The sequence below is a fragment of the Zalophus californianus genome, chromosome 2 (genome assembly GCF_009762305.2).
Source record: "Zalophus californianus isolate mZalCal1 chromosome 2, mZalCal1.pri.v2, whole genome shotgun sequence".
Lineage (NCBI taxonomy): Eukaryota > Metazoa > Chordata > Mammalia > Carnivora > Otariidae > Zalophus > Zalophus californianus.
The window spans coordinates 44,203,686-44,226,930 of record NC_045596.1 but is presented as its reverse complement, the minus strand read 5'-3'; the positions used below and the strand labels follow the sequence as shown (position 1 = coordinate 44,226,930).

The window sequence follows — 23,245 nt, the reverse complement described above, 5'->3', positions numbered from 1 at the left end:
AAACTATTGTATACATGCAGTTTTAATGTATCCATATCTGGATTCTTAATTTGCATGTACAGTCCTTTTTAAGAATTATCTACCTGGGACGCCTGGGTGGCTCAGTTGGTTAAGTGACTGCCTTCGGCTCAGGTCATGATCCTGGAGTCCCGGGATCAAGTCCCACATCGGGCTCCCTGCTCAGCAGGGAGTCTGCTTCTCCCTCTGACCCTCTTCCCTCTCGTGCTATCTCTCATTCTCTCTCTCTCAAATAAATAAATAAAATCTTTAAAAAAAAAAAAAGAATTATCTACCTGAAAACCTGTGTGTGGTCTAAGTATCTCATGATCTTTCCTCTCTCACCTTCCCTTTCACAACTGTTTTCCTCTCACTTTTTAAAAGCAAAGTCATGCATCTAATGTCACTCAAAATATGAAAAATTTTTGAAGCACCAAACAAAAAGATAATCGAAGTTAATGAAAGATATGTATTAAGAAATGTATTAATAAGATATATATCTTATTGAGATGTATTTCCAATAAAATTTTACTTTTTAATTCAGTAAGTATCAACATTTGTGCTGTATTTGTCACTCTGATCCACTAATTACTAATAATTATAATGATAACACTATTCAAAGGAAATGTTAACACTTTGAACCTTGTAGTCAAAGGACATTTTTTAAAGTAAAAAAATTTCTAAAAAAATAAATGATTTTAACTTGTGTATTTTTTTATTGCAGAGATGTTTGATAGGGTGATCATGAAAAGATATTCAAGCATAAATATATTAAGATAGGATAAAACTTTGTGGAGATTTCAAGAAGAAAGGGTCATTTAGCTATATTTAAAAGAACGATGTGACAGTTTAAGAGATCAATACTTACAATACACTGGAAATTACATCTTTCATATCTATTTATTTACTCATTATTATTTTTAAAAGATTTTATTTTTAAGTAATCTCTACACCCAACTTGGGGCTTGAACTCACAATCCTGAGATCAAGAGTTGCATGCTCCTCCCACCACACCAGCCAGGTGCCCCCTTTCATATCTATTTAAACTTAAAGATGAAAAATGTTAGCTACCAACTTAAAAATGTGTAAGGACATACACTATTTCAGAAAATACTTTTAAAGGGAACATGAGCACAGAATGACACAGAGGACAAACTTCCAAAGCTCACTCACAATGCTGAGATGAAAATCTTGAGGGAAAATAGGACAAAATCTGGAGAGCTATCCTAAGAAAAGGTGTGCTTCAGAAACATACCCAAATTTAGAGTGTGAATGACACTTGGGGAAAACTGGAATTATGAAACAAACAAACCAAAAGACCAAATCAGGTATCAAAGGGGCTTAAGTTCACCATGTTCCAGGAGAATTAACAAACGCTCCCACAACCTAGACATACCTTTGCTTCCTCAAGTTCTTTATCGGCAGTCTCAAGCACTTCTTCTTTATGTCTTTCTAACTGCTGTGCTAACTGATCTATTTCAGTTAATTCTTGGCAGAGTTTTTCATTTTTGTTACTTAGATTAACAACTTCAGTAGTCACTGTTTCCTTGGTTTCCATAAGCTCCTGTATATGCTTCTCCAGGTCTTTATTAGCTCGCTGAAGAAAGTCAACCTAAATTGAATTTGTAATTCACAGGTATATGAATTGGAAAATTATCCTAAATACTGGACTTCCAAAAATATTTCAAAATACCGTATTTTTTAAAATACTGAACATTTAAACCAGAGCTATTTTACATTTGTAATCTTACACTGCTTTGATTCACAAAACTGACAATGTGGGGTGTAATAAAACTATATAGCCATTGGCTTCCAATTTTTAAACATGGAAGGAAAGGAAAAGTAAAACATTTGTGCGAACTTTTTCCCAACAGAGAGTTCTAAAATTATGACAAGAATATCACTACCATGATACTACTACTCTAGACTGTGCTGTCCAATACAGCAGTCGCTAGTATCCACGTGTGCACACTGTGGCTCGTCTGAACTGAGATGTGCTATAAATATAAGACAGACACAAGATTCCAAAGACTTGGTGCAAAAAGAATGTAAAATATCTCAACATCAATTTTACAACATTAATTATACACTGAAATTATATTTTGGATATACTGAGATAAATACATTATTAAAATTAATTTCAACTATTTCTTTTTACTTTCTTAATCTAGTTACTAGAAAATTCTATAGTTTTATGTTTTACATTTTGATCTGAGATTACTTTTCTTTTCTTTTTTTTAAGTGGGCTCCATAGAAGCTTGAACTCATGACCCTGGGATCAAGACCTGAGCTGAGAGCAAGAGTCGGTCAGATGCTTAACCAACTGAGTCACCCACGTGCCCCTAGAAAATTTTAAATTACATATGTGGCTCATATCATATTTGTATTGGATAGCACTGCTCTAGAGTTCCTGCTGATATTCGTGATTTACTCTATTTTGGTTACAGCCCAGGCAGCAACGACATGTCTAAATTTCTAAAGGTAACATAACATAACATGCTTTATATAACTCTTGTGTTCTTTTACTCTTAGGTCAAACGCATGGCAAGGGAATCTATTACATGTTTAGCTTTTATATTTCTTTTTAAAAATCTTTTCTTTTTTCACATTATAAAACAAAAATTTTGAAAATAAAATCAAAAAGAATATCTCATCACACAAAGATAAAACTGCTAGTATACTTTGTTGTATTCCCTTCCAATGTTTTCTCTCTCCAAGTTCATATGTACATTTTTAAAAAGCAAACGGAACATCACTTGTGTTACAGTTTATTCTCCTCTTTTAAATATTTAACATTATGGTGTATATATTTTTCTGCCTCATTAACTATTCTTTTTTTTTCATTATATATTCTTTAAAAACATGATTTTTCAATAGCCGCATCCTATTTCTGGATACTCTGGCTCTATCAAAATTTTCCTACTGTAAATAATACACTACTGAACAACTCTGTCACTTTTACAAATCCATGGACTGTTATAAACACTTAATGATTTTATATACTCAGTGAAATAATTATAAAAGTCATTACCTGAATATTTAAATGAGCAATAAGCTTTTCATTGGTTTTATTTCTAGACTCCAGAGAGAGAATATCAGGGGAACGGCCACTGTCCAATGCAACTGATAGTCGTTCTATCTCTCGTTCTCTTAGCTCAATCTGAAGACATAAAGTCATGTTATCACTTAAAAAAATCTGCCTTGAACTGAAGTAATACTGTACAAACACTTATTTGGATATACTTTCATTTTTCTTAAGTTTCACAGTGTGTACAAGAGATTAACATTCATATATGTACCATATTATGAAATGCATATACACAAGCAAAAATAAACACAGAAAATTTCAAAAATAATGTAAACAAAGCTTTCATAAGTATTTCTATTGAATAAATTCTTCCCAATTAATTTTAATTTTTGTTTTTTTTTCCCCTCCCTCCTCCAAGATTAGGCAATGTTTATATAAAAAGAAACTACTGGGTACTAGAACTGAGTCTGAGCTGCTTCAGTGCCTGGCGGAATAAATGTAGAATGAACAAATGGATGTAGGACACAAAGAATTGCTACTGAAACTCAATATGGAAAAGGATAGGAAGTTGGGGTGAATTTACTTATCTATTATTTGGAAAACAACACATAAAATCACAGAGATCACTATCAACCATGAATTCACACTTATTCACATTCATGAATTTGGAAAAACCCAGACATTTTACAGATTTGGGTTTTGCGGCTTTTGTTTTTTAAAAAAAACTGAAAACTAAAACCAAGCATTCAATTCACCAATAATGGAGCACAATTCTTGGTATATGAAGATGAGTAAAATATGGTTTCTGACTTTCAGGAACACAGCTTTACAGGGAAAACTAGCAAGTAAACCAATAATTGCTATATAATATGTTGTTCAATGGTAGAATAAAGTAAAGAGGTATATGGCACCAAAGAAGTTAAGGGAATAAAATGATTTACTCTCCATGATATATTCATATGCCTGTGGAAATTAGTTAAGGCTTTATCAAAATACTTATGCCCAAAAAGGTTATAAATGATGCCATGAAGAGAAGAAAGGAGGAATGTTTCAGGCAGTGACACAGAAGTATAAAGCCACACAGTATGATTGAAGGAGCAGAAATGGCTCAGTAAGACTGGATTGTAACGTGCAAGGGAACTTACGGTGGGTCTGAAGAATCAGGCAGGAATTAATTATGTTAAGCTCTGAACACTTTGCTAAGGAGAAAGATTGCTCTGGATTAAAAGATGAATAAGAATAAAGCCAGAGGAAGGGAGACCTATTGGAGGAATGTATGAGAAATGAATAAGGCATAAAACAGTAGATAGGTTAAAGCAGAAAAAGTAAGTTTACAAAGTACTTAGAAGTGACAGAACTTGGTAAGTGGTATGTGAAGGGAAGAGAATGAGATCTAGAAAGACTATAGAATGTTGGCTTGAGCAGATGGTGATGCTACCAACCAAAGTAGAGAATATAAGAGGGAAAACAGATTTGAGGCAGAAGATAACAAGTTTAGTACTAGGCATATGGTATAAAGAACTTTTCATCCAAGTGGAAATGCCCAGTATGAAATTGGATATATGGGTCTGGAGCTCTATAGAGATTTGAGCCAGAAAGACTGAAAAGTCATTAACACACAGGGAATATCTTAAACCAAGAGAGTAAATGAAACCTTCTGAGAAAATATACCGGGAAAGGAGAAGGGGTCGAAGACAAGATCCTGAAAAACAGTAATATTTCAGGGAACAGGTAGAGTAAATAAGCAAAGAAGAAATGATGATAGATTTTTTAAAAAGGGAAAACTGAAAGAGAATGAAAGTGTTTTAAAGAGAAATTATCAATAATGACAAATACTACAGAGGAGTCAAGAAAATAAAGACTAAAGTATCCTTTTGGATCTAGCAATTAACATCACTGGTGTCATTAACTAGACCAATTTATGTAATGGGAGGCAGAAGCCAGAACACAATAGGACAGCAGGAGGTGAAGAAGTGGAGAGAGAAGAGTAAGATACTCTTCAGAGAAGTTTGCAGGAGGGAGGAGAAGGCATCAGCAGGAGGGAGAGGTAGTTAAAGGAGATCTTTTTAGGGGAGGTTAGTAACGACCATAATAGCACCTCTTTCTAGGACAGTTAGGGAGATTAAAAGCATTACTAGTTGTAAAGTGGCCATTTAAGTGTTTGTTAAAGAAGGAAAGAATATCAATGAAAGCAAAAAAAAAAGGAGAAGAGGGCTGCCTGGGTGGCTCAGTTGGTTGGTCCTCTGCCTTCAGCTCAGGTCAGGTCAGGATCCCAGGGTTCTGGGATCAAGCCCCAGGTCTGGCTCTCTGCTCAGTGGGGAGCCTGTTTCTCCCTCTCCCTCTGTCATTTCCTGCTTGTGCCCTCTTTCTCTCTCTCTCTCTCTAATAAATAAATAAAATCTTGGGAAAAAAAAGAAGAAGTAGAGCCAAGAGCACAGGTACAGAGACTAAGCCTTAAATAGGAAGAATGCCACACTACCCATTAAGTCTGGAGAGCCTCAGTGTGAACACCGCTAATTTTAAAGGTAGAAACAAAGTTGAGACAAAGTGATATCTTAAGGAGGGTATTTATTATAGGCTGGGAAAAGAGCTTGCAGAGAACAGCAACATTTGGAATACAGCCTGAGAAAAACAGAACTTAAGCAAAAAAATAAAATAAAATAAAAATAAAAACCAAACACACCCAGATAGGCAGCAGAGTTTTAATCAGAATGATCAGGCTATTTTCTCCAAACACCTCAACCCCCTCACAGAGATGGTAAAGACTGGTCAGCTTATGTTCATAAAGTACTTGGGGAGAATGTGATGAAAGTGTGATTATAAACTGAAAAATACCAACAATATTCAACTTATGCATATTTGATATTTTCAATCTCTCCATATTGTAAGTTTTTTGGTTGATGTGATCACAACTCCTTTTTACTCCATTTTTATTCAAATATCTTCAAAGTACTTTACAAACTTAACAGTTATACCAACACATAAGTTACATTTATATTTGTATGTGCAGATCACTTCACTCCACAAAAAAATGCAGTCACATGCAGGAAATGAAAAAAAGTGTTACCCAATTTAAGCTTCAATAAGCATTTTAAGAAAGCAAGCCTGTAATTATACAAATCAGAATTTAGCCAAACACCAACAGAAGGTATGAAAGAATAAAGCTTATTACGGTTATGATCTAACCCTGCATATATTAATTCCCCTGCTTCTTCAGAAAACTCTTTGACTAGTTCTTGTAGAGAAAACACACAACAAATATGGTGCCACAAAAGAGTAACTATCAAGAAGAGAACAAAATCTATAGTAAGAGTAAAAAAATTATTTATGTTACCACTGTAAAGCATAATATACTTCAGTAAAATACCTCCCAACGAAAACAAGTAATATGGTTACAATATTTGGGGAGACAGATGATTCACCTAAAGAAACCCCAAAAAAACTACTATTTGCCTCAATGCAAAATGGACTGGACTGTTTGCTCTAAAGCCATCTAAGCCACTCCAGCTATTATCTCTATTAACAAATTGGTGGAAAAGATAAAAGCTGTATAAAAATTCAGTATCAGTAATATCAAATATAACCCAACTTTACTTACAATCACAGCATACCCATCTCAACAATGCAACCATGCATCCCTGTTATGGAAGTAAATAAAAATCCTACCTGCTCCGTATAATCTCTCAGTCCACTTTCCATCATTGCTAACTTTTCTTGTAACTGGTGGACTTCCAGTTGCAGTTCTTGAATTCTGAAACACATTTATAACTAATGCCAATATACTTTTTTAAGAAATACCAAAAAAAAACAAGAAATGAAACTAGGTATGTTCTCCTATAAATTCTCTATTTTCTATTTCTCAATAATGTATGAAGTACTGTACCAAAGGGTTCCAAACCACATCATAAGTAGAGTACATCATCTTGGAGATTTAATTTTATAAGAATAAAGAAACTGAGTGTTAAATAATTTGAAATTCAGATACATTATGCCTACTGTTGCATTTTGATCCTTAAAACTCTTTGAGGTATTGCTGCCAATTCTTAAGTTCAGGAAACTAGAGGGTCTAGCCCAGAATTCACATTCTGAAGTGAAATAAGGGACTAAAGTTTGTTTTCTGACCCTAAATGACCCTGTATGTTCTAATGAACTACCTTGCAATCCTAGAGAAAAGAAAAATATCAAGAAATACTATAATTTACCAAATAACTACAGCAAAAACCTACTCCTTTCTGGAACTTGTTAATTCTTTTTTTTTTTTTTTTAAGATTTTATTTTTATTATTTATTTGAGAGAGAATGAGAGAGAGAGAGCACGAGAGGGAAGAGGGTCAGAGGGAGAAGCAGACTCCCTGCTGAGCAGGGAGCCCGATGTGGGACTCGATCCCGGGACTCCACGATCATGACCTGAGCCGAAAGCAGTCGCCTAACCAACTGAGCCACCCAGGCGCCCCTGGAACTTGTTAATTCTAACAAAATCAAGATTTGTCAAAATCATCTCAATTCTACAACTACCCAAATGTATTTGTATTACATCAAACTTTGCCAAACATTAACATAAATATGACATAACCACTTTCATATTGGAAAAATAAAGCCTGAGGCCAGGTCTGCTTTTTTTTTTTTTTTTTTAAGATTTATTTATTTGAGAGAGAGAGAGTGAGAGATAGAGAGCACGAGAGGGAAGAGGGTCCGAGGGAGAAGCAGACTCCCTGCTGAGCAGGGAGCCCGATGTGGGACTCGATCCCGGGACTCCAGGATCATGACCTGAGCCGAAGGCAGTTGCTTAACCAACTGAGCCACCCAGGCGCCCCGCCAGGTCTGCTTTTAAGAGAGATTTTCTGTGAAGTAGAGTGAGGCTGGCACACCTTGTCCCTGCTGTTACTGGAACCAGTATTTTCTACTACTCTAGGTTTAGGAGAAAAGTAGGTATGTGACTGCACTCATATATATGCACACGAATTACTTGGAATACAAACAAAATATATATGTGCAAAAGGAAACAAACAAGATCAAGAGACTAATGCCACCTATGATGGTTTGATAGAAAAGAAAGATGTTAAAGAAAAAGATTAAGGACAGAAAATGACAAACGTGCAGACCAAAAAACTCCTTAAATACACTATCACACTGCTGAGAAGTCCTAGATTACAACTGTAACAGAAAAAAAGAACCCCACAAAATATTTCACAAGTTCAGATAACTGTATAAACATAGTAATGTAAAACTGTGTGAGAATAACTAAGAGATCCTAATCAGTACCTCCACCAATGTTCCTTTAGATTGTTATGAGATTAATGAAGTGGAAAAACTCCCCCATATTCTCTGTATAATCTACAAAATAAAAAGTTATCCATACTAACCATTTTTACTACTGTAGTACATATTTTAAAAAATGTTTTTCCAGCTATGACCACAGATGCGTCACGAGTGTTCTTTTGCTCCTTTGAACCTCTTAAAATTTTCTTAATGGCATTCTGTGTATTTATCTCATCTTTACTATTAGAATGTAAGTTTCTCAAGAGCAGCAATACCATCTTACTCATCTTTACATCCCCAGGACACTTACATAGTGACTTCCCCAGGGACCTTTTCTATATAAAATAGAATTTATATCTGATTCCAATTTAAGGAAAAAACAAGCACACAGCTAGAGAATCATGAAAAAGAATTTCAAAGCCAGTTACAAATCTATTCATGTTCATTGGCATTTGACATATCTGAAGTGAGAGAGTCCTGCAAAAAGACGAACTGGGTGATGAAACTAAATATTAAAGCAACTCTACTAAAATAGGTTCTAGATGGCACTAAATTATTTTTAAAGTAAACATGGACAGAACCATTGAGATCAAAGTTCCAAAACAAGTAAAAACATTCTATATTTAGGATACATTCAGAAAGTACTTCCTCAGTGTTCATGCAAAGTTCTGTGCTAGGCCCTGGAGATACAACAGCAAAGACTGGAGCCCTAGCATCAAGAAACTTAGAGTTAATCAAGTGATTAACTGAAACCAACAAAATATTATTTAATGCACCTGTTATCAGCCACCTGCAGGAGGTCTGCAATGTAAGGGTCATCAGGCTGCGGAACTGGATATGAACTGACTTCGGAGGGAGGGACTGGTTCATCAATCTGCATACGCTGGCGCCTGAAAGCAATACTTCTTTTTTTGCCACCTAAAACACAATGTGTGTTTCAAAAACATTTAAAAGAAACAAATATTAGAATTAAATATTCCAGAAGGTTAGGCTTTTTGTTATAAAGGGTGTCTCTAGCTCATATTACCTAGCGATAAAATACCTCCTCCCTTGTATATACTCACCCCCTGATCTTTAACTAAACAATGCATTCCTGAAAACCTCAACAAGACACAGTTATAAAACAAGTTTTATTTTTGGCATGCTTGGTACATATATCCAGATGTAATCTGTTCCTCTATTAGATGGGAACAAGACTTTGACAAGATTAAAAGATAAGCATGCCTTGTGGTATTTGCTCTTATGAACTCAAGAAATCATCACCAGCAGAAAACTGTCAAATGAGCTTAAAGCAGTGATAAATAGAGTAAACTTGTTTATTAAGCAATGCCAAAAGAGCAGATAACAGAAACTTTATGCAGCAAAATTAGTATTACATTGAATTAATGTCATCTGTAATATAAAATGATGCTATAACCTGAATTAGTGGGGAATGTCTACTTAATTATCCTTAAAACCATCAGGAGTAATTTCTTTTTATGGACATATACATCCAAATTACACAGATAATTTACCTTTCCCAGCACCTGGCCAAGATTAGACATGCACTTGAAAAATGAATTTATCCACACAAAGAACAAACATAATCTACAATTGTGTCTTTATTAGAATCCTGACACATTTTGTATACATGTACCTCTTGTTTTGAGGATGAAGAAACTGGATCAAAAGTATTTAAATGATTTGCTTGTAGTTACACACCTAAAGAAAGTAAACCATTTTCTCCTTCCCTTACTTCCTGGTTTTCCTCCTTGGTTGTTCCTTCTCAGTTTCTTTTAAAGACCCTCTCCTTCCACCAGTCCTTTAATTACCAACCTTTCCACAGGATCTGTTCTCTCTTCCCAGTCTACATAATCTTACTAGATAATTCCCACCGCATCTATAGCTTCAATTCCCACAATACTCCAATGACTCCCAAATTTGAATTTTCATTTGGGACTACACATCTAAAATCAGATCTACATATCCCACTGTGTACTAGAAATCTCAATGTGGATGTTCCATGGGTATAACATTTGATACATGCAAAAGTGAACTCCTGCTCTGCTTTCCACCTTCTCTAAAAAATAGTACCATCATCCACCCGCTCATTCACTTGAAACAGAAATCTGGGAATTCCTCTACCTCCTAAGTCTTCCACATTCAGTCACTGAATTCTATAGATTATACCACCTGAATCTCTCTGGAATCTGCCCCATTCCTCTCTCAGGAAACCTGATTATCCTCATTTTTCCCCTTAATCTTCTAGTTACTTCCAAGACCTTCTATGTTTCTTGATCTTTTCTACCTTTAGCCCACAGTCCCCCTCTCCATCTCATTTCTTGACATTTCCATCCCCCCCTGATTCCGCTTGGCTATGGGCACACCGTAAGATGACTGTGTGTGGCCTTCGTCACCACTTCAAACTGTGCCAGTGTCTAGAACTCCAACTCCCTTCTGATCGCAGTCTTCGTGCTCCTAATTCCTCAGCCTCCACCTCGTCTCATAATCCAGCACTTTCCTACACCTCACTCACTCACTCCCATCATCTTCAGCCCATGATTCAGACATCTTGATGATCTCGTCACTGGTACTGGAGATTCTTCCACCAACTTTATGCCTGGACCACCCTCAACTCTGGATATGACCCTTCCTTTCTTTTCTCTTGCTACAGAACTACTGAACATAAAGTAACATAAAAGTAAAATAAACTAAGAAATACTGAAAACACAACATTCCCAATTTTTTTAATGAGTATAGATTACCTTTATAACTAAAATAATAATGATAACATTTGGATGGCATCCCTCAAAAGAGTTCCTTTTTTAGCTTGTGGATCTTCAGATTGATAATTCTGCCGTTTTCATTTCATTTCCTTAAAGTCAGGGCCGGCTTGTAAGAAGTTGTTAAACAACACCCTAAGTGTGAACTGTCAACCCTCACCCTAAATCTTCCCTGTTCAGAGCACCACATGAAGACTTCACTGGGTTTTATAGTGGCTTTCTGATGTTGGTAGTCCACTGGAGACTGGAGTTTGAAAGTTGTTGTATACTGCTAGTGACTGTCTGCCCATGTCCTCCTGAAATACCAGGATTGTTTATGACAAGTATTTTTGATAAAGCTGAATACAGTTTGACTTGGGAAAAAAAGAATACTAAAATAATAATTTAAAAAAGAAGTTAAAATAACAATTAAGGAAATAAAACTCTGGGCACTGAAGTTAGACTACTTGTATCTAAGAAACTACTATTATATAAGTTTCTAGGTGCATGTATAAAATACTACCTAGATCTTAAGAAATAAATTTAAAAGTTTATGTGACAATCCAAAATCATCTTTACAAATACTAAAGTCTAAGCATGAAAATCCAAAGTCTTATTTTAGTCAACAGCTTTAACATCTTTAAAAGATTAGACGTGTATGATTTGTTTTGAGACGGGGCAGACTCACCTGGAGTTTGTACTACAGCATGCAAATTCTTTTCTTGAAGTTGTTGAATTCTTTCATTCTTAGCTTTGCTCTCTTTCTCCAAAAGTTTGAGTTTATGAACATATTGGTTATTTAGAAATTTCAGATCAGTTGTTTCACGTGCACACTTCTTCAATGTAGTTTTCAACTCTTAAAATGAAAAAGATTCAAAGACCATTTTACAGATCAGGAAATCTATCAAATCCTTTCATTTCACAAAATACAAAAGTCACATTAATTTGAAAGGCTCCATCTGATTCTTACACAAGCCTTTGTCTGAAAGGCTATTACCTCTTCCACCACTATTAACAAAACTACAAGTCACTAAACAAAAAAGGGAATCATATTTTTCTTCTGCTATATGGCTTAATATAAATTGTGGCATTCGCTCCAATCCAGTAAACTGGGTATGTAGCTGAGGGACTATATATTCATGCCAGGTATCAGGGCTTTCTACTGATATAAGAAAAACTTATAGTAAGATAGTCATACAATTACCCTCTGTCTGGTACCTTTGAAATCATTCTATTCAATCTTCCAGCTCGAAGACGGGGGTATTAAAGAATCAGAATGATACAAGGCTTTCACCTCACTTTAGTCCTCTTACTTTCAGAAAGGGAAAAATGAAGTTGTTTCAAGGACATTTCTTTGGTTTCAGCATTTAATGTTTCCTAGAGCAATTTTTTTTATTAATTAAAAGATTTATTGAGTATAGCTGACATATGTTATACTGATTTCAGGTGTACAACAGAGTGATTCAACCTCTCCGGAAGTTATGTTACACACACCACAAACGTAGTTACCGTCTGTCACCGGGCAACGCTATTACAACATCACGGACTGTATTTCCTATACTGCGCAGCTTTCTACAGCAATTTTAATTCTAAAAATTTAATCTACATATAGTGAGGATGATTATAGCTACGAAATGCAAATTTATTTTCCTTGTTGGGAACTCTTCAATGCACTCTACATTATTTCAAGACTGTTAGCAGGAAGACTACCACAACACTATATATAAGCTTTTCCTACAGAAAAAACTTTTTAGGCAAAAAATATGGCATTTTAAAAAAATCACAAAATTTTACCTTTAATGTGTTGACCTGATTGTTCTCTCAGTTTCATTAATTCCAGGTATAATTCATTATTTTCCTTGATCAATCTTGCATTTTCAAGTTTATAAGGTTCCAAAACAAAATCAAAATTGGCACTTTCTTTTTCAGCTTTCACAGTAGATAATTTTGATTTCCGAAGACTTTCTGTTGTATGAACTAGGTCACTGAAATTAAAGAACAGAAAATGTAAATACAAGGAAACATTCCATTAACTTTTAATAACTAAAATATATTTCAAAAAAGACTTAAATGTTAACACTAAGTGAGATCAAATCTAAAAACAAACAGAAACACTAGGAGTCTTTCAAGGTACCAGGTGCTCAAAATTTCTCAAAACAAGATTAAAAGTTATGAAACATACACATAGTTAGAATCATCTTTCAATCTCTCCTCTCATTCATCCCCCATGTCCAATTAATCACCTGATCCTGTGGAACCTGTGAAACTCACCTGTACATTCAGCAAAGATTTACTGAATGCTAGCATAGAAGAATAAGAATTGATTCCTTACCTCTAAGAACACAAACCAGAATATTCACTCCATCAGTATTTACCGAGCAGGGAACACAATATAGAACACAGCTTCACAGAGCTTATATCTTACTGACAGTTTGTCAAAAGTTATAATACTATGTGATAAACAACAACTATGTGTTCAGCCTGTACTAGATATAGCAGAGATAAAGTCAGTCTCTAGTCTTATGGAGTTTGCATTCTAAAGGAAACACAAAAACAAGTTTCCAACAATGATAAGTAGTGAAGGTAACATATAGCAGATGTGACAATTTTGCAGGCCACAGAGCTAAACAAGCATAGGGCAGGAGGGAGAGGTCAGACGGACTTCCCAGGCAGACAGAATAGCACATGGAGAGACCAAGGGGAGAGACTGGTCGGGAGTGTTTATGTTTAGGGAGCTCCAAATGGTTAAATACATGGGAGACGAAGGTGTTGGTGTATAAGATCACTGTGGAAAAAGTCTGCCAGTTTCTTAGAAAGCTAAACATACTTCACCCACCCTCCAACCTTGAATCAGAGCTAGAACTAGATCATGAAGGGTTCTGGAGGCCATAATAAAGAGCACAAAATCTCTTTCCTCCATTCTCTCCTTACCATCATCATAGCTTGTAGCCCTACTGCAAAAGCTTTCTAAGCAATTTCCCTGCTCCAGTCTCAGGCAAAGAACAAAAAATGGAAAAGAACAAAAGCACATAGAATCTTTCAATTAAAGTAACATGTAACTGCTAAAGTAATGACCAACCACATATGAACCTTTATCAAATCACAGTAATTAAAGACTAATGAGGCAAAGAATACCCAAGGATATCAGAAAATCACATTAAAAAATGGTAATTCTATTCACGGAGAACTCTCAGAAACATCTACTCTGAACAGTAGAGTATGAAAGGTGACCCCTAGAGTTTTGCAATGTGGAGGCCCTGAACTGATGATCTGGGAGTAGGATCTAAGAATAGATGAGCTTCAGATGACTGAAGGACTTAAAAAAAAAAAAAAACCTACCCATTTCTTTACTGTAACATGAAGTTTAATAGAAACTGGATAAATGGGATTAAGGATCACACGGGTTTAGAACTGTATTTTCATCTTTACCTGAAAAGTTTTTCTACCAATGGTAAACACTCCACTGTCAGAGTCTGGCGGTATCCCAACTGATCCAATCTTTTTCTAATATTAATGTACTTTCTTTCTGCAGCTGCAGTCATCTTGTCTTCCAAAACTGGTTTTATTCACTCCCCAAAATTAAAGTCCTGAAAAAGTAAAACATTATTCTGTTATTATGGCTATTATTACTATTTCATGATAAGAAGAAAAGATTCTTTCAATATGAAGCAACTATTTTTTTGTTTCTCTTCAGGTAGGCAGCCTTCTGGAATATTGAGACTTGACTTAAATGCAATGCTTATGATAGTCATGTTGCTGCATTAATAAACATTAATAAACCTATACGTAAAAGTTAAAAAAAAAGAGAAAACAAAGAATATTTTCCCAAGCCTGAGGTAGGCAGAGAATCTTTAGAGAAGCCTCTTTTGAAAGCACTAAATACAAAAGAAAAACCTGATAAGTTTTTGAACTTCATCAAATTAAAAATGTCTGCTCATCAAAATATTCCATTAAGAAAACAAAAAGATAAACGAAAGAGTGGGAGAAAATATCTGACAAAGGATTTGTATATGGAATACATAAAGAACACTTACAGTTCAATAATTACAATCCGGTAAGAAAATGGGCTAAAGACTTGAACAGGCACCTTGCAAAGATAACTGAACAGGAATAATCATATGAAAAGGTGCTCACCACTAGTTATATGAGAAATATGAATTAAAACCACAATGAAGTACAATTTCACCCATCCTAGAATGGCTAAAATTTAAAGTATACGACCAAATGTTATCAAGGATTTGGGGCAACTGGAATCTTCACATTGCTGATGTGAATGTAAAAGCACTGTGGAAAAAGTTTGGCAGTTTCTTATAAAGTTAAACTTCTACCCTAGAACTCTATAATTCTATGGTTAGGTATTTATTCAAGCAAATGAAAATAAACATCCACGGATTCTACAAGAATATTCATAACAGCTTTATTCATAATAGCCCCAGACTGGAAACAACGTATATATCCATCAACAGCAGACGGATAAACAAACTATGAAATACTTGTACAATATACTACTACTCAGGAATAAAAGAGAAGGAAATACTGATACATGTCAACCACATGAATTAATTTGGAAAACATTACTTGAGCAATAGAAGCCAGACACATATACTGTATCATTCTATTTACATGAAATTCAAGAACAGGCAAATTGAAACTATGTAGACAGAAACTAGAACAGCTGTGGCCTGGGTCAACAGGAATGGGTGGAGACTGGAAGGGTTAAGAATGAACTTCTGGGGTGATGAAAATGTTAATTGGGATATTGGTTACACAAGTGCATTACATTTATCAAAGGTTTTCAAATGGTACACTTGAGATCTGTGCATTTCCCCATGTAAATTTTACTTCTATAAAAAAAGACACAAACACATATGAATCTCTACACACATTTTTATCCTTGTTTTTTTCAATATTTATGAATATATTCTCTATCAATGTGCCCTGAAATGGAGTTCTCTAAAGATTGCTTGTGTAGGGGGCGCCTGGGTGGCTCAGTCAGTTAAGCATCTGCCTTTGGCTCAGGTCATGATCCCAGGGTCCTGGGATGGAGCCCCGCATGGGACTCCCTGCTCAGCGGGAAGCCTGCTTCTCCCTCTCCCTCTGCCCCTGCTCGTGTCCCCTCTCTAGCTGTCTCTCTGTCAAATAAAGAAAAAAAAAAAGATTGCTTGTGTAGAACCTTTGCTCTTTTCTAACTTTTGCCAGGTAAGTATAGTCCTAGTACGCATATTTCTCAGCCAAATAAAATTTTGTTTTAACATCTCTACTGTTTTTCACAATTTATGAAACGTGAATGCATGTGAATACATGCAAAAGTGATCCTCACAACCTACCCTGCAAAGGAGACAGGGCATACTAGACATCCTCTCTATTCAAAGGCGAGGAAAGGCTACCTCTAGAGAGCGACTTTTCCCAAACCACTTGGCCACAAAGAAGGTGGGCATTCACGTCTCCTGAGTTCTGGTCCAGTACTCGGGTTTCTGTACCAAGCTGCAATCGCTTCTTGGCCTTTTGGCTAAGATCAAGTGTAGTATCTGTACCAAGCTGCAGCAACTTACATCATTTATAATCTACTCCTTTCTACAAACCTTTCTGTCTCCACACTCTTGCTAACCTTTTCTTTTAGTGGCATCCCCATGGGCTTTCTAGGTTCCTTCCACAGAGTGACCTGACTGATGCAGGGTGTTTTAGAGAAACTCCTGGAGACACCGGAAATACACCTGTCAAGAACTAGCAGGGCCTCACCACTCAAATGTTTCTCCTCTTCGTCTGGTACCAGCTTCGATTACCCAGAAATAATACTTCCTCGCATACTGGCTGAACAGGGAATGAATACGAGTCAAAAAAATCATCGAAACACAGGACAGATGGAAAAGAGTAAAATCCCTCCAAGAACAAAAAACATCCTCACCTAGGGGCTGCTGTCTTCCCCCACCTACATCACCCAAACACTGTGGCTATACTGAAAGTTTCTAGCACAACATAAAAGCTTAGGTTTGGAGGTCCCCCGCGCATACGTGTTTAGAACTACTCACTAGCTTACCTCTGGGAAGGTGGGTGTCTGAAAGCCAGTACATCTTATTTTTACAAAAGTAGCCTGTGTGTATGTATACACAGGGGCTCGAAACAAAACAAAACACCAACCTTAACTTAGGTTGTCTCGAAGTCCTTCCAGACTGAACTTAAAATAGTAGAGACTGGAAGGTAAAGGGGATGTTTTCGAAGATGCAGGGCAAAGGTTAACAAATGGCTCCCGTCCTACGCTTTTGGGTACTTTGTTTTTACAAAGAGCCTGTGAGATTCTTACACGAGAGAGCACTTTAACTTTTCAAACAACCCATCAGTCGGCAGTAGGCGGGTGTGCACACACCGCACAGACTCCCGCAGCGAGCGGCGCGGAAAGAAATAGGGAGGCTCGAGCAGCCCCAGGTCGACCTCCGGACCGCAGCTTCACTGCCGGGTGTCGAAGGGGAGGGGTGTCGGACGTGGAGCCGGCGAGGAATCTCCGCGCCGCACCACGCCCGGACGGGCCCCACTTCCTCCCCAGCCGCGCGGCCTCCCTCCCGGCAGCACCCGGGCCCGGCCCGCGGGGACCTCCCGGGAGGCCACGGGCGAGAACGCCGCCGCCGCGCTCGGGCCTCCCGCCCCCACAGCTGCACTCACCCGCAACTCCAGCCGCCGCTTCCTCCGCCTGCGGCCGCATCGCCCCTCGGGCCTCGCCTCCCTCGCTGGCTCCTTCCGCCCCAGACTCCGGCTCCAGCGCTAGGACAGTTTGAAAATGGCGCCGAGAGACTATCCTAGCCGGCGCGGAGTCGGCGCCGCGGTTGCCTCGGTAACGGGAGCGGCGCAGGCGATGCGCGGCGCGCGGCGGGGGCGCGCGCGGCGGCGATGGCGGCGCTGGGCCCAAGTGCCCGGAAACGCAACGGCCGGACAGCGCGCGGCCACGGCGCCTCCTGCCGGTCGGCAAACCCCGAACTTCAGCGGATGCCAGAAATGATCCCTCCCCTTTGCGGGATTCGTTGCCTGTCTACCCCGCGCAGGGTTAAAACGCTGTCCAGCCCTTGGTCCCTGCAGCGCATAAGCCTTCACCCGTCGGGTGAACGCCTGCTGACCACGAAAAATCCCATCTAATAATCACGTTTCTTTGCAGCTTTCCCTGATAAAATTATTGTTGCCACACCCCTCTCCCTGTAAAGCGGTGTAGACACATTTATTATACTCATCCCATCATGAGTATAATATTAAGTTTTGATTCCACGAATTATGGCTCATCCCATCAAAACGTAGTTAGCTGTATGTCTCTCCCTAGCCCCCGCACAACTGAATTTTTTGAGTCAGAGATTATTTTACTCAGCTATGTTTCCCTAGCACCTACCACAATAAACATTTGTGAAGGGAATTCAATTGAAATAAACTGGTTGTGGGGTAGAGAGCTTGCTCACTTAAAGAAACCATATAGGTCAAATCCTCGAATTCCACGTCTCCTCTGAAGATTTCTGTATAATCAGAGAGGAGCTCAATTCCTTTCTGTTCACTACTCTCCCGAGTAGGCCTTACAGGCACAAAAGGTACTTAATCTTTGCATGTCATATGACTGCTCTGTGGGTTGTGAATAACTTTGTACCCATTCATATATTGACATACACATACGTTTCCATTATGTCTACTTGGTTTCCCCACATGTCTTAATGAATTGTTTTATGGAATTTCTAGGAGACAGTGACTTAGGTACTACTGTAAGTGGCTTTCAAAGTCTTGAACATATGTAATAAACACATTTTTTTTTTTTTTTGCTGAACAAATATCTCTTTTGGAAACAGGGAGGCATAAATAAATTAATAACATAACAAAATAGCTGTGCAACAGGCTCTATCTAGTCCAGAAGACTGCTTGGCTTCCTTTTGCCCCCAAAACACAGTAATTAAAACAAAAATCAAAATCAAATTCAAAAGGTGGGTGAAACACTGATGTTATGGGCCAGTTTTGCCCCAGGGGACATGAAAGACCAGAGTCAGGTTCACTGCTGGACTCCAGGGCCTAAGGTCAGGATCCCTGGCACACACATACATATCTCTAGGAGGGCTACCATTCAACCCACTACACTCCCTTAGTTCTTGACATTTAGTCTGGGTGAGCAGGAAAACAAACAATCTGACTATGTAATAGAACCACTGTAAAAACCCTAAACAACAGGATCCAGAGAGTTTCCAGGTTGGTGAACACATCACGGTGCTGGGAGGGTGACATGTCTGGAAAGGGCGCGGAAGCTCCATGCCCCTTCCCCCTTCCTTGCCCTGTGCATCTCTTCTATTTGGCTGTTCCTGAGTTCTATCCTTTATAAGAAGCTGGTAATAGTAAGTAAAGCGCCTTTCTCAGTTCTGTGAGCCATTCTAGTAAATTATCTAACCTGAGAGAGGTCATGGGAACCCCAGTTTATAGTTGGTCCAACAGAAGTATGGCAGGCCCAGGACTTATGACTGGCATCTCAAGTAGGAGCAGTCTTGTATAGTCTTTTTTAAAAATATTTATTTATTTATTTGAGAGAATGAGAGGGAGAGAGCAGGCGCATGCGTGCAAATGGGGAGAGGGGCAGAGGGAGAGAATCTTCAAATCCCTGCCCCCTCCCCAAGGGCTTGATTCCATGACCCATGAGATCATGACCTGAGTGAAAACCAAGAGTTGGTTATCCAACCAACTGAGCCACCCAGGCACCCAGTCTTGTAGAGTCTTAACCTGTGGAGGCTGCAGTAACTCTAGGTCATTAGAGTCAGAACTTAATTGAAGTCTGGACCACTTGGAAAAGACACTATTTGGTGTCAGGAGCGGGAAAAAAAACCAAATAATCTCTCATCTCGTGTCAAAAGTGTTGTGAATAAAAATAACTCACCAGGAAACAACTAGGTATGTGCAGATGATGTTTGGGAGAAACTTAACAGAGATAAATTGAGGTTTCTTTTTCAGATTTCTTCTCTGTATTTTCAAAACATATTCTGCATATCTGGATATCATTAACTCTGCTGTTGTCACTGATTATCCCATTTCCCCTGTTAGACCATGAGCTCCTCATACTACACAGAAGACTAATGTGATCTTCTTTGTGCCCATAACCAAGCAGAGTGACTGGCACTTAATAAAAGATCAGGAAGGTGGGACACCTGGGTGGCTCAGTTGGTTGGGCGTCTGCCTTTGGCTCAGGTCATGGTCCCAGGGTCCTGGGATTGAGTCCCGCATCGGGCTCCCTGCTCGGTGGGAAGTCTGCTTCTCCCTCTCCCTCTGCCTGCCGCTCCCTCTGCTTGTGCTCCTTATCTCTCTGTCAAACAAATAAATAAATAAATAAATCTTTAAAGAAAAAAAAAAAGATCAGGAAGGTGCTTTGAATTGAACAGAACTGAATGAACCAGATCTTCTGACCCCGAGTCCTATACAACAGAGTTGCCTCCTTACAGTGACTGGCCCAAAGATGGGGCTAAAATATCAGTATGACCGCTAGCTAATTCAGGTCCTTTTATTTAAGCAGCAGGGACTCAGTTTCCCTATTACCACAGGTGTGTGGTTTGGCTGGCAACCTGATTTTTACTGGCAGATAAGGATAATGGTTACAATAGTTCCCGTCTGTCTGGAGCCTTGCAGTGGAGCCTCTGTAGTGACTTGGCTACAAAAGACACTCAAGCTGTGTAAGTGATCAGATGTTATGAGAAGCTATTCTTTAGCAGCAGAGACACTAGGAAATTATTTCCAAGAAAAGGTGGCTTTTAAAAGCACAATGCTAAAGCATCTTAATGACATAGCAGTTTCTTTTGTTTCTACGAAGACATCAGAACTTTTCATTGCATAATGCTAGTGCAAGGGATTACACCTTTTATTCACCATTCGGAGTCAGAAAGAATAGAGAGAAGAGTAGGGGCTCTGCCTGAATGAAAAGATTGATAAACACTAATATATGTATTTAAAAACTTTTTCTTGCACTTCAAAAGTTCTATGGTCAAAAGACAAAGGATAGCTGGGAAAAATATTTACAACTATTACCATAGACCTTATATATAAAAAGCTCCTATAACTCAACAGTAAAATGACTAACAAATAATAGAATACAGTAGGAAAATAATTTTAAAATGAGCAAAAATATGAACATGTAATTCATCACATGGCTCTTTACCCATATGAACAGGGACTCAAATTCACTGAAAATAAGAGGCATGTAAATTCAAAGTAGTAGAGGTGTGAAGGATGAGTAGGTAGCCAAGTAAAAGGTAGAAAAAGGCAATAAGCAAGGATACAAATAAACTAATATTAGTCATAATGCATCGAGTGCATATTAGGTTATGTTGTAAGTACTGTGCATGACTTATAGGTACTAGTTCATTTAATCACTATAGTAACCCTATGAAATAGGAGGTATTGGTATCTCCAGTATACTGACGAGGTTAACTTACTGGAAGTCACGAAGTAAGTGATAAGAGTGTTGGCTTCAAGTCTGGAAGCCAAAACAATTCTGTCAAGGAAAGGAACTCTATAGGACAATGGCCAAAAAAGAGAATGTTCAGATGATGATCAATTAAATTTTGTGGAGTTCTCAGGGTCCCAAAAGGTTACTTAGACCAGCCTCCCACATAAACACAGATTTCTGTGCAACTTCTCCAACAGATGGTCACCCCAGCTACCCTGTAGCTACTTGCAACAGCAAGAGGACTCACTGCTTTTCAAAGCAGCTCATTGCATTGCTAAAAGCTTTGTTAGAGAAATTCTTCTTTATATGAAGCTAAAATCTGCTTCTCCTTGAGTGTGAGCAATTTTCTCTGAGCAATCAAAAGAACGTGAATCTTCTCCCTCATACATGTGATGACCCTTCAGAATACTCCAGATCCCTCAACCTTTGCTTACATGACATGGTCTCCAAGCTTATAACTTAACTGGCCACCTCGTCTGGAGTAGAAACACTCTAGTTTTTCTGTTTTCTTATTGTAATTTATACCTAGAAATTATTGTATCAGATTAGGACTGAGGACTGGGATATATTTGTTTCTGTTGATATATCTGGCACAGCACATTCAGTGTATATCAACACAATCTAGTATCACCTTTGCCTTTTTATAACTGAGTCACAGATTCAGCAGTAAAGAACCATACACAAGCTTCTTTCTATGGCTGATACCTTTTGAATATTTACTTAATTATCTTGAAGACAAATATGAGTTTTTGGAGCAGAGATCAAAGTTATTATTACTCACATCAATAACTATGGGTTCACTTGCCCAACCCCCCAGAGTGATAAGATGAAAGCCAGATGTTACCCAATATGTTCTGGGTTCTATACTGCAGGATAGTAAGCCCCTCTAAATTAAGAATCTGAGTTTCTATATGAGAGGGACAGCTCTCACCCTTCCCTTCCTAAGAAAGGAAGAGAAACGTTTGCTGCCTATAGTATACTCATTTTCCTTAGAACGAGAAGGGAAAGGTCCTGGGTTCTTACCTTCTGGAATATAAATATGTTAGACCCTTGAACAGCATGGGAGGTTGGGGCACAGACCACTGCACAGTTGAAAATCCACATATAACTTTTGACTTCCTTAATACTTACTAACGGCCTACTGTGACCAGAAGCCTTACCGATAATATAAACTCGATGAACACATATTTTGCATGTTATATGTATTATATATTGTATTCTTACAACAAAGTAAGTTAGAGAAAAGAAAATACTATTAAGAAAATCATAAGAGAAAATACATTTACAGTACTGTATTTATTGAAAAATATCTGCATGTAAGTGGACCTGCATAGCTCAAACCCGTATTATCCAAGGGTCAACTGTAAATGTCTCCAGAGGGAAGACAAGAGAAGCCTCTCCTGGTCTATACCTCCTGGGATGTCTCCCTGGTTTCAGGTTGTGCCCCACTCTGAGAGGTAAATACATACATCCAGGAGGGAAAGCTCTCAGTTCTCTCACTATATTCTGCCACTGTCATATTTTAACTTCTGCGGCTTGTTCTTTAAACCAGGTTCTGGTGAAACTTGCTCAGAAAGTCCCAAGTGTGCAGAAACATGAAAATACTTACTTGTTGACTTGGGCTGCCTTTGCATCTTTTTCCTAGGCCCGGACTGGCTCTCTGATCCTCTCTCAGAACTTATCACAGGTTCCAGAGATGGAGACTGCATATTGGTCAACACGTACTTGGCTACAAGTATCAGAATGCCTGATGAATAATTGGTTAAGTAATCAAAGCATT

At 38.0% G+C, this 23,245-nt stretch overlaps 1 protein-coding gene and 1 pseudogene across 2 annotated transcripts in view; one reads left to right on the top strand and one right to left on the bottom strand.

Annotated features, from left to right (window-relative positions):
- The window catches only part of CEP135 (centrosomal protein 135), a 76,657-nt gene extending 58,744 nt beyond the window's left edge, over window positions 1-17,913 (bottom strand). The window contains exons 1-8 of one of the 2 annotated variants that reach the window (XM_027600429.2): window positions 17,682-17,913; window positions 14,454-14,611; window positions 12,819-13,009; window positions 11,713-11,880; window positions 9,060-9,201; window positions 6,692-6,776; window positions 3,029-3,157; window positions 1,394-1,609 (exon numbers count right to left, since the gene is read on the bottom strand). In XM_027600429.2, coding sequence (XP_027456230.1) covers window positions 1,394-1,609; window positions 3,029-3,157; window positions 6,692-6,776; window positions 9,060-9,201; window positions 11,713-11,880; window positions 12,819-13,009; window positions 14,454-14,566 — 1,044 coding nt within the window. In that variant the 5' untranslated portion in view covers window positions 14,567-14,611; window positions 17,682-17,913. Of the gene's footprint in view, window positions 1-1,393; window positions 1,610-3,028; window positions 3,158-6,691; window positions 6,777-9,059; window positions 9,202-11,712; window positions 11,881-12,818; window positions 13,010-14,453; window positions 14,612-17,325; window positions 17,528-17,681 lie in introns of those variants that run through there. The other variant, XM_027600430.1, reaches the window with a different exon arrangement.
- LOC113926148 lies at window positions 16,514-16,610 on the top strand (annotated as a pseudogene).
- Window positions 17,914-23,245: the final 5,332 nt, after the last annotated feature.